Genomic DNA, 12,062 nt, shown 5'->3' with positions numbered 1-12,062 from the left:
TACTCAAAAGGGTCCAGAGAAGAGCAACTAAAATGGTTAAGGGGTTGGCGGAGTTGCCGTACAGCGAGAGATTAGAGAAACTGGGCCTCTTCTCCCTTGAAAAGAGGAGACTGGGAGGGGACATGATAGAAACATTCAAGAAACTGAAGGGAATAGACTTAGTAGATAAAGACAAGTTGTTCACCCTCTCCAAGGTAGGAAGAATGAGAGGGCACTCTCTAAAGTTAAAAGGGGATAGATTCCGTACAAACGTAAGGAAGTTCTTTGTCACCCAGAGAGTGGTGGAAAACTGGAACGTTCTTCCGGAGATTGTGATAGGGGAAAACACCCTCCAGGGATTCAAGACAAGGTTGGACAAGTTCCTGCTGAACCGGAACGTATGCAGGTAGGGTTGATCTCAGTAAGGGCTCTGGTCTTTGACCTGGGGGCCGCCGCGGAAGCTGACTGCTGGGCACGATGGGCCACTGGTCTGACCCAGCAGTGGCAATTCTTATGCTCTTAGTAACAGGCATTTGGAGATGGAGATCTCCCGTAAGAGCCATAGACGACACATGTTGTTTCTGAGCAACAAGGCCAAATAAGTGGATAAAGGGATAAATTATCCAGACTGTGGCTACATATCACCTCTTCTGAACTTTTTTTTTTTTTTTTTTTATTCCCCAGCCCTTCTTTAATCCTACCCTCACACATAGGGTTGCCAGATTTTCCAATTGGAAAATCCGGACCCCCCCCAGGACCACCCAGTTCTACCCATCCCCACCGTGTAATGCCCTAGCCCCCCCCCCCCCCCCCCCCCCCCGCTGACTGCTCTTGTCAGGCAGGGAGGAAATCCGCGCTCCCACTGCTCGCTGCGCCCCTCCCACAGCCACCCTCCTTAGAATTTGCAAGGGACAGAAATTGCGTTTGCAGCTTCTAAAGCAGCAACGAAGGTCAGTTGTGTGCACTGGTGGTAATTAATATCAATATAAGCAAATCATTAGCTGTTAACACCAATTAGCAGCCAATTATTAAATTAGGTTGTTGGCAAATTCTGTAACAGACCGCCTAACTTGTCAGTCCACCTAAAGTAGGGAAAAGCAGTTACACCTGCTCATCAGTATGCACAAAATTATCAGAAACATTTACACACGTATACTTTTGAAAATTCAAGGCGTTCGCATGTCCTGGGAAAGTCTCTGCTCTCTGCAGATACGAATGTGTGCATAGGCCCTGCTAAGGAATCCTTTGCACCACACTGGACTCTGGGACTCACTGGCTCAGGTGCACATGTAGAAACTTTCCAAAGCGACTGGAGTTATCATTGAGGATAGTTTTAGCATTCCCAAAGCTCTCCAGGATGGGCAGGACTTCACACGGCTGTGGGAGAAAGAAGAGAATAAACTCCCCAATTAACCAACATATGTACTTAGCCAATCAATGGCAAAGTAAGGAGGCGTCAGGGACAGAGGCACCCCCACTCCCCTGTGCTCTCCTCTCTGCACCCTCCTCCTTCCCACCGCCCATTCCACACTTGCACACTCCCTCTCCCCCCCGTACCTCTTAATCTTTGCCAGCGCGAATGGCTTCTGCAGCATGATCCTCACGCCAGCGCTGGATTCCCCTCTGATGTCACTTCCTGTCCCCGTGACCCAGAAGTGATTCAGAGGGGAACCAGGCTGGCGTGAGCAACAGGCAAAAGTTGTTCTTGCTAGCAAAGATAAAAAAGAGGTATGGGGTGGGGGGGGATGGTGTGAACATGAGTGTGGCGTGGTGTGGTGGGGGCAGGGCAGAGAGGTGCTAGTGCCCCCACCCACTTGGTGCCCAGGGCAGTCCAGACCCCCCTTACTACGCCACTAATTGAGGTAAGATTTCATAAAAAGATATCCCCTCCCTAAATTTTAAGAGGGAGCTTCAAAATATTCTGAAAGAATCCTTGCTCGTCTTCCATTTAACAACCTTTGCTTCTGGGCAGCATTGATATTAGCCCAGGCTAAATCAGAGACCGCATGAGGCAGCTCTTACCTGTCTTATTCCACCATCTTTCCTCTGGTATGAGGTGCTCAGATACCGTAGAATGGCCTTGGCAGCTTCTGTCTTACCCGAACCACTATGCCCGCTGGAAGAGAGCAGCGAGGAACCAGGAATTAGTGAGGATCGTCTTCCCTCTGGAGACATTCACCATGACTTGATGCTTTTCAACAAGGAGTATAATATGAATAAAAAATTTTGACTGTTGTGTTGATAATTTCATGATCCACTTCTGAAAGTCTAGACCCAGTTCACTACCTTCTAGAACCTTCAGTTTTGTGGTTCTATTACATTAGTGAAAGTCAAAGAAAACACTAGAATGTTGTTTAACAAAATCAGGTCTTGGTCTGTAGGCATTTTGCAAAGCCCATGTCCTGTGTAGAGTGAAGCATTTTATGGTATTCTCCTCCCTGGTGCATCTTGGGATACACTGGGGAGGGGCCTGAGGCTCTGATTGGTAGAGCCCTAACAGTAGTGACAGGGGAAGCAGTCTTCTGACACTGCTGTAAGGGCTTCTGCCGGGTTGGGTTTTTTCCTTTCATTTTTTTTTTTTTTAAACATTTTTATTATTTTATTTAGTTACAATAGTGTAATACATTTAATTGAAAGTAACAAAATATTACAAAGAATACACTTTCTCAAACAATAATATTATAGAATCATAGCTTTACCCAATCCCTTTCCATCAATTATTAATATTGACAATATTAAACATTTTTAATATGAAGAATTAATATCCATATTTTCAGTACCTTTCCCTACCCTACCCCTATCCCATCACAGATGTGTAAAGAAAAAACTCAGAAGGTATTATATTATCTTTTAATGTGAAACAGCAAATATAGCCAATGGACTCCATATTTTGTTAAATAAAACACTAAACCCTAAACATTCTGCGTTCATTCTCTCATATCTATATGTATTACATACATTTGTCCACCAAAATGTATAATTTAACCTGTCATGATTTTTCCAGTTTATTGTTAATGGCACAGATATTTTGTGTGTATTACACATGCAAAATATCTGTCCCATAAAAAAATTTTTAATGCCCAACCCCTCCTGCCATCAGAGTCCCCTCCCCACTCCTCCCCCATGCCCTGTAGCTCCTACTTTAACATTGGGAGCAGGAGGTACTCATAACATCTCTTACTCTTCCTTTTTTCCGATGCCACTGGGCCTTAGACCCCTCCTCGGTGCATCATGTGATGCATGGGAAGGGGCATAAGGCCCTGAATGGCTCAAACACCTCGGGCTCCTCCCAATCAGGGACTTCTTTAGGCTCCTTCCTAAGGAAGTCTCTGATTGGCTCAGATGCCTCAGGCCCCTCCCAAGGAAGGAGCCCGAGATATCTGAGCCAATCAGGGCCTTAGGCCCCTCCCCATGCATAATTTTTTTTTTAATGGGACAGATATTTTGCGTGTGTAATATCTGTGCAATTTTAAAAAAATGACCCCCCCCCCAGCAGTCCTCTTGGTAACACAGTCATGTTTTAGGATCGTAAAACCTGATGTAAAATAGCCAAGCAATGTAAGTGAATCAATCGCTTGGCTATTTTGCATCAAGTTTTACTAATTTGCATGGCTGAATTGGAAAATGGGCAATCGAGGGAAAAATTCATGGTGGGCCATTTTGTGAATCAGGTCGGTTAGCGACGATCGCTGCCTTTAGTGAATTGGGGCCCATGTCCTTAGTTTTACAGATGAATATTTGCAGTATTTGTTACAGAATCCTCAGATCTTTATGGAAGATGAACATGTAGAAGAGCCTCTGGCTGATAAATAGAATATTATTAAAAATAAATTGTATTATATGGCTCTCATAGACAAGGAACCAAATGCATTCCACGCAGACTGGGGATTATTAAAGCCCCTACTACGCTTACAAAATGGCCAGACATTTATAGATCAATGGTGTGTTATCCTTAACAAATGTTCCCTTGACCCGATGATTTTATTAACTGAGACTTCAAAGAAATGAGGTGATGTTTTAAGAGTCCTTCTTAATCCATCTTGCGAATACAGACCCATCATTTGACTTCCTCACTGGAGGTACTTCCACTGTCTGGAGGTACTTTGGGTGGTTTTCACCTCATTTCTCTAGATTTTTTTTTTTTTTTTTTGCAAGGTTATTACCGGTCATGAATGAAATTTGAAAGCATTTATCATACTAGGAGAAACTGACACCCCGTACTAAATCCAGTACACGGGAGCCAGGCGCACAAGCATTCACTGGCGTCAAGTGCCTTTTTTGGTACCTGATGACGATGCAGGCTTCTTGCTCAGAACTCTGGGATATGGCATAAGCAGTTTCGGCAATAGCAAAAATATGCCTAAAGAGAGCAGAGATCACCATAATTACTCCAGAACTCAGGTACATCTCGAGAAAAGCACTAGACTTTTCTTTGCTTGGCATTTTTTCTTCTACTCTGTCGGGCTTCCAGCTAAATTGGGCCAGGTCTCTACCGGACTGCTATGCCTAATACTTTTTTCAATTGTGCAACTATTGTGATGCATATTTTTTTATAAATCACTTTGAACTACATCGAACTTTAAAGGTGTTTAAGGGATAGAAATACAATTTTATGTTATGTTAGGTTCCATGAACACACTTGCAACCACTGAAGTGGAACATGAATGCTAGAAATATGGAAATTGACACTTTTGCAAAGGTCAATCAAGAATAATTCTAATAATGTTAACAAAAAAAAGTATTTTATTTATTTGTTGTCATTTGCAAAAATTAGTCCATAGAAAGAAGGGGGGGGGGGGGGGGGGAAGCTTCATAATAGAGCCACGGTTCCACCAGGAAATTAAGGTCACAAAATTTCTTCAATTCCTTCAAACCTGAAGGAAAGACATTACGGTGGTCATTTTAGAATCACTCTTCACGTTTGAGAGGTGCATAAACATTTATCTTGTGCAAACATCTAAGTACCCATGTAACAAAGCTGGCAAAAACTCAAGTGCATACAAATGGCATCGAGGGAAGGGGGGGGGGGCTGGGCTTGTTTCGGACAGGACTAGGGAATGCCTCATTCATTCCTCATTTCACAAGAGAAATAAATGTCAGTGTCCTAACAGATCAAACAAAGCAGGACTTACACCTACAGTACTACCAACCTAATAGATTGTCTAAGTTTTTTTTCCCCCCCTAAAATGGATGTTTACGCTGCATGCACTCAATGGATAAATGCCTATTTTTCTTGTATTTTAGAACAGCCTATATGTCAGCAGATTCTCTTCTTAAAATAGGTGCGAAACCTGAGATGTCTCGCAGTAACGTACCAACGTCGTGGCGGGGGAGCGGTCTATCCCAGGTTCAGGGGTGCTGGAGCGGTCACAGGTCTGTGGTTCACCTGTGCTTGGCCATGGACTCCACCAGCCCCTGCCCCCTCGGATGTCAACTTCCTGTTCAGGGGCAGGGGACCAGCAAAGCCAATGGCTACGCACAGGCGGACCACAACCCCGCAACCTATCCACATACCTTCCCATTGCCTGGAGGAGGCGTGCACCTCTCCAGGTACACCACTAACGTCCTGACCTAGACATCTCAATTCCAGCTTCTATGTCCTTTTCCAAAATGGGTGTGTACAAGAAAATAAGACCAAAGTATATTTCACTTACATTCCTATCAAATGATACTATCTAAACCCAAGCTCTCAGTTACAGGCCTCAATTGTTCTTTCTTGGAATCTATAAAAAAGTGGAACTTATGGTTCCAAAAAAATAAGATATTTTACAGAGAAAACAATGATAAAACATTTACAGGGAAAGTGATGGAAAAATGACACTCCCAGTTCTGGGACTTCTTGTTGCATTATCAAGAATTTCTTCCTATGATCCTGAGTTACAGATTTGAAGAAAATCTGGCGTGATAATTTAAAGCAACTCACGGAATACTTTCTAGGGGTGTCTTGTGCTGGTACTGGTCCATCACATCTTCAGAATATATATTCAGAGGTTTTAATGGATTCACTGCAACCAGCATTTGCCCAATGTATGTCTAAGAACAAAAAGTTATCATCTTAGTTACATTTGATTGTGAAACATTATTAGATATGGATGTAATAACAAGCATTTAGAAAATGCATTAATTCTGTGGGAAAGAGTTTATGCACAGATCCAAAGAAACATCAGAGACTCCTGCTCACCACATTACATAGAAACATAGAAACATAGAAAAATGACGGCAGAAAAGGGCCAAAGCCCATCAAGTCTGCCCACTCCATTGACCCTTCTGTTTGATTTTGCTCACCACCCCCTGCCCTCACCTCATTAGAGATCCCACATGAATGTCCCATTTATTTTTGAAATCTGCCACGCTGTTGGCCTCAATCACCTGCCGTGGGAGTTCATTCCAATGATCGACCACCCTCTCAGTGAAGAAATACTTTCTGGAGTCTTAGTGACAGCTAAGATGACACCAGCAGTGCACTAAGGCCACACTGGGCCCAACTGCCTATCATCTTTTCTCTTTGCTGGTGCAAAGAATTCAAATATAGCATGGTGGGGTCCTGGATGAGGCAACCAGATTTCCTCTTTAAAAAAAGAAAAAGAGGAGACCTGGCCCTGCCCCATTCTGCCCCAGCCCTGCCCCCACATGAACCTCATGTCTCCTTCCCCAAACTTGGGGCCACATCTGGAGGGCTTCTGTGCATGCACAGGCTTCGACGCAATGACATCACATGCATGTGCGCATGCATGCGATATGATCGCGTCGACGCCCGTGCATGTACAGGGGCCCTTCAGATGCGGCCCCAAGTTTGCGGCTTTCCAAAATCTAGGCAAACTGCCAGGTTTTGGAAACCCTTCCGGGCACCCAGACAGTATTCTTAATGGAGGCAGTGTATGCAAATCAAGTTTATGCAAATTCAATGTGGATATCCTGAAAACCTGACTGGCAAGGAGGTACTCCAGGACCCAGTTGAGAAACACTGTCCTAAGGGATTTCATCTTCTTAAATTGTCATCCTACAATTATTTTCCTGTTTGAGTTAAACAAGGGACTGGGGAGTGAAGCAGAGAACAGGGCTAGCATTCCACACATTGGAGGCCAGGACAGAAATGAAAGAGAGGGTCCTGCCAATGTCAGGTGCTCTGAAGCTCTGCCCAGTGGTGTAACGAGGGTAGGAGGCACTGAGGGTAATGATATCCCCTGCTCCTTCCACAGCCCGCATGCCACACTCCCCCCTCCTTCCTCCCCCTCCCGGTACCTCTTTAAATCTTCACCAGTGCAAGCAACTTCTCTGGCCTGCTTCTCATTCTGGCATTGGCTTTCCCTCTGATGTCACTTCCTGACATTGCGACCCGGAAGCGATTTCAGAATGGAGCCAGGCTGGCGTGAGCAGCAGGCCTGAGAAGTTGCTCACATTGGTGAAGATTTAAAGAGTTACGGGGGTGAGGGGAAGGGAAAGATGGTATGAGCATGGTGGGGGGAGGCAGAGAGGTGTTGGAGCCCTCACCAAGATGGCATCTGGGACAGTCTTCTCCCCCGCCCTCTCTTACTATGCCACTGGCTCTGCCTCAGTGATTATAAGATGTCAAGTAATCAGCCACGCATATACTGTTCTAGAGTCACTTTATTGATAAATATGCTACAAAGTTCATAGACTTGACACTGGCAGTGTTTCGGCATCTGTGCCTTTATCAAGAGTCTTCAGGGCTCCTCATCACTTTTGGAAGCTCTCTGGAAACAGTGATGGACCTTGAGACAATTGATTCAAGGAAACGATACTTGGACATCTTGGAGAGTCCTGGAACCACTTGAGGGTATCATCTGCAGCTGGGCAAAGTCTCAAGGTCCATCAATGTTTCCAGAGATATTCCAAAAGTGACGAGGAGCCCCGAAGACTCTTGATAAAGGCACAGATGCTGAAACACTAACAGTGTCGAGTCTATGAGCTTTTGTAGCATATTTATCAATAGTGACTCTAGAACAGCATTCCCATGGCTGATTACTTGACATCTTATCCTCATGACTCCATCGTTGTGTGTGCTTCCCTCGTCACTGAGGCCTTTCTTCAGCTTCCTCTTCAGTGTCTGCCTCAGTGATACCACTCCCACTCAGTTTCATCAAGGGGACTTCCATGCAATTCCTGTATCCATACTGCAGCAGAGAAGCGTTTGCATAGAAAATAGAACTTGTAAACAAAGTACTTACATATATGAAGTCACGATGGAATCTTTTCTTCAGACACAGAAGAACCGAGCTGTCACAGACTTCTCTAACAGATAAAGTAAAAACAAAAAATAAATAGAGAGAAGCTGGTTAAAGAGATACCGCGGAAAGTGAAACTTGATTCATGTGCTGGAGTTGCAGTAGTTTCTCCAGGTTCAAAAAGCTGCACAAAGGATGATAAAATACCAAGCTTTGCTAGTATCCCTTCACACTAGGGGTGTATCCAACCTTGGCTTTTGCCCAGTTGGATTTCAGGATTTCCCCCAATGAATATGCATGAGATCCGTTTGCATTCAACAGAATGGTGCAGGACGCATGAAGAAGAACTACAGTACTCTCCTGAAATTCGTGGGGGTTACGTTCCAGGAACCCCCACGAATTTTGAAAAACTGCAAATACGGTTTTTAGGCAGGGGAGACAGGAGAGGGCAGCTGGAGAGGCAGGAGAGGGAACTGGCTTAGAGGTAGGCTTCATAGGGTGGTGGTGAACGGCACACCCTCTGAAATGACGGAGGTGATCAGTGGAGTGCCACAGGGCTCGGTCTTGGGCCCAATCCTATTCAACATCTTTATAAGGGACTTGGCAGAAGGACTTTGGGGTAAAATAATATTATTCGCCGATGACGCCAAACTAAGTAATGTAGTGGGCAAATGCACGATAGATGATGTTTCAATGCCCGACAACATGATGCATGACCTACTCCTACTGGAGCGCTGGTCTAGGTCCTGGCAACTCAGCTTCAATGCCAAAAAATCCAAAGTTATGCACCTGGGCAGCCAAAATCCATGCAAGACTTATACCCTTAATGGCGAGATCCTTACAAGAATGGTAGCAGAACGCGACTTAGGGGTGATCGTCAAAGAGGACTTGAAGGCTGCCAAAGGGACTTGACCCAAGGGCTTCAGGGTAAAGTAACATTGTTCGCCGACGACGCCAAACTGTGTAATATAGTAAGTGAAAGCAATCTCAAGGATAATATGACGCAGGATTTGATCACGTTGGAAAACTGGTCCTCGACATGGCAGCTGGGCTTCAACGCTAAGAAATGTAAGGTCATGCATCTCGGCTGCGGAAATCCATGCAAAACTTACACCTTAAATGGGGAAACACTAGCTAGGACTTCAGAAGAACGGGACTTGGGAGTAATCGTCAGTGCTGATATGAAGGCTGCCAAACAGATGGAGCAGGCCTCATCCAAGGCAAGGCAGATGTTGGGATGTATCAATAGAGGCTTCATCAGCCGCAAACCTGAAGTCATAATGCCGCTTTACAGAGCCATGGTGAGACCTCACCTGGAATACTGTGTGCAATTTTGGAGACCACACTACCAAAAAGATGTGCTTCGAGCTGAATCTGTCCAGCGAATGGCCACTAGAATGGTCTCCGGACTCAAGAGTCTCACATACGAAGAAAGACTGGGCAAACTACAGCTATACACTCTTGAGGAGCGTAGAGAAAGGGGAGACATGATTGAGACATTTAAGTACATCACAGGTCGTGTCGAGGCGGAAAGCGATATATTCTTCCCCAGGGGACCCTCGGTCACAAGGGGGCACCCGCTCAAACTCAGAGGAGGGAAATTTAATGGTGACACCAGGAAGTATTTCTTCACAGAAAGGGTTGTAGATCACTGGAACAAACTTCCGGTGCAGGTGGTCAAGGCCACCAGCGTGCTAGACTTTAAGAATAAATAGGACATCCACGTGGGATCCCTATGGGGGTCGAGCTAAGGATCTGGGTCATTAGCACTCAGACTTGATGGGGTGGGTCAGAAGAGTGGGCAGACTTGATGGGCTGTAGCCCTTTTCTGCCGTCATCTTTCTATGTTTCTATGTTTCTAATCAAGTGGAGCAAGCTTCATCCAAAGCAAGACAAGTCATAGGTTGCATACGCAGGGGTTTCGTCAGCCGTAAGCCGGAAGTCATTATGCCAGTGTATAGATCCATGGTGAGGCCCCATCTGGAATACTGTGTGCAATTCTGGAGGCCGCATTATCACAAGGATGTGCTGAGACTGGAGTCGGTTCGGAGAATGGCCACCCGGATGGTCTCAGGACTCAAGGATCTCCCATACGAGGAACGGCTAGACAAATTGCAGCTATACTCACTCGAGGAGCGCAGAGAGAGGGGGGACATGATCGAGACGTTCAAGTATCTCACGAGCCGCATAGAGGCGGAGGAAGATATCTTCTTTTTCAAGGGTCCCACGACAACAAGAGGGCACCCGTAGAAAATTAGGGGAGGGAAACTACGAGCTGACACCAGGAAATTCTTTTTCACAGAAAGGGTGGTTGATTGCTGGAATAGTCTTCCACTGCATGTGATCGAGGCCAGCAGCATGCCTGATTTTAAGGCCAAATGGGATCGTCACATGGGATCTATCAACAGGGCGAAGGTAGGGGAGGGATCTATTCACAGGGCGAAGGTAGGGGAGGGACATTAGGGTGGGCAGACTAGATGGGCCGTGGCCCTTATCTGCCGTCTATTTCTATGTTTCTATGAGAGGGCAGCCGGAGCACCGGCGAGTGAAAGAAATCACTCGCTGTATGCTCCAACTGCCTCTTCCTGTACTAAAGTTGGGCCTCACCAATCAGGAGCTGCTTTGACACGTAGTTCCTGATTGGTAAAGCCCTACTTTAGTACAGGAAGAAACGGTCGGAGCATACAGCGAGTGATTTCCTTCACTCGCCGGCGCTCTGGCTGCTCTCTCCTGCCCGGTCATTCTTGGTCGGAAAATACCCGTGAATGACCAGGACCGCGAACTGCCGACCGCGAATTTGCAGGGGAGCACTGTATATCAGAAAGAACAAACCCACAAAGTGAAAGTTAATACAGCAGTGAAAATTTTTAGTACATTATATGGACAGTGTTGCACTCAGGGAATGAACTTTTAGTGTGTGTGTGTGTGGGGGGGGTAGTTTGTGAAGGTTTCAGATATATTTAAGTGGCATGATACATATGTATATGTGTTGTCTTAATGTATTATAAAAAGTATGATGGAATAAATTTGTGAGTATATTATTTGTGCAAGTAGTGAATATTTATAGTATTAGTGATAATAATATAGCACTTTCTGTTTATGGAGGTACATATTCATTGGGGAAATCCTGAAAACCCGACTGAATTGCAGCCCTCAAAGATCGAGGTTAGACACCCCTGCGTTACACAAAAGGCAGGGATGAGGTATAGGCTTTGCCAGCGCTTACTCACAGCTGCTACCTATGCTTGATTAATGTTTCCTGCTCACCAAGGGGGCAGCTCTTATCCTGATAGGAATAGTGTATTCTTTAATAAAGGCCACTCACTAGGGGCATTCCCAGATTTTCAGCAGCGCTGTCCATACAATGCTGCTGAAAATCTTGACTGAGAGCCCTGGCACATAACCAGGTATCTACAAGTGTATATGGTTAGATGTATACTTACTTGTTACTACCGTGTTTCCCCGCAAATAAGACAGGGTCTTATATTAATTTGTGCTCCCCAAAAATACACTAGGGCTCATTTTCGGGGAAACACAGGTAGTAGTAGAAGGGGAACCTCACCAACCCTCCCTCCGTGAGCATGACATACCTCCGAAGCCTTATGCTCGACTACTGGTGTCCAGCTGCTTGCTGAGTTCCTCCTCATGCAAACCATTCTCATCGTAGCTGCGCTGACTTAAGCCACCCTCGGACGTGGCCACACTACCGTTGCACCCGCGCAGAGCCACATGCTCAGCCACAGCAGCAAAGTTCTCGCCGGAGCCCGCTGTCCGCAGAGGGGTCTCTGCCGCCCACTGCCAGTGCTCTTATTTTCTGTTCCCCGCCGGTATATGACCAGCAAGTCAGGGGCTTCTGTGTGTCTTTTTGATGCTGCCTGAGTAGCCCTCGCTGCTACA

The 12,062-nt window shown here is 45.6% G+C and overlaps 1 protein-coding gene across 1 annotated transcript in view; it reads right to left on the bottom strand.

The window, feature by feature from the left end:
- The window catches only part of MYO15B (myosin XVB), a 117,113-nt gene that overhangs the window by 86,475 nt on the left and 18,576 nt on the right, over positions 1-12,062 (bottom strand). The window contains exons 4-8 of the mRNA XM_033960997.1: positions 8,169-8,232; positions 5,903-6,012; positions 4,265-4,339; positions 2,002-2,095; positions 1,253-1,356 (exon numbers count right to left, since the gene is read on the bottom strand). Of these exons, the coding sequence (XP_033816888.1) occupies positions 1,253-1,356; positions 2,002-2,095; positions 4,265-4,339; positions 5,903-6,012; positions 8,169-8,232 (447 nt within the window). The remainder of the gene's footprint in view (positions 1-1,252; positions 1,357-2,001; positions 2,096-4,264; positions 4,340-5,902; positions 6,013-8,168; positions 8,233-12,062) is intronic.

The sequence above is a fragment of the Geotrypetes seraphini genome, chromosome 10, assembly GCF_902459505.1.
Source record: "Geotrypetes seraphini chromosome 10, aGeoSer1.1, whole genome shotgun sequence".
Lineage (NCBI taxonomy): Eukaryota > Metazoa > Chordata > Amphibia > Gymnophiona > Dermophiidae > Geotrypetes > Geotrypetes seraphini.
The sequence above is the reverse complement of the archived record's forward strand: the minus strand, read 5'-3'. Positions and strand labels throughout refer to the sequence as shown.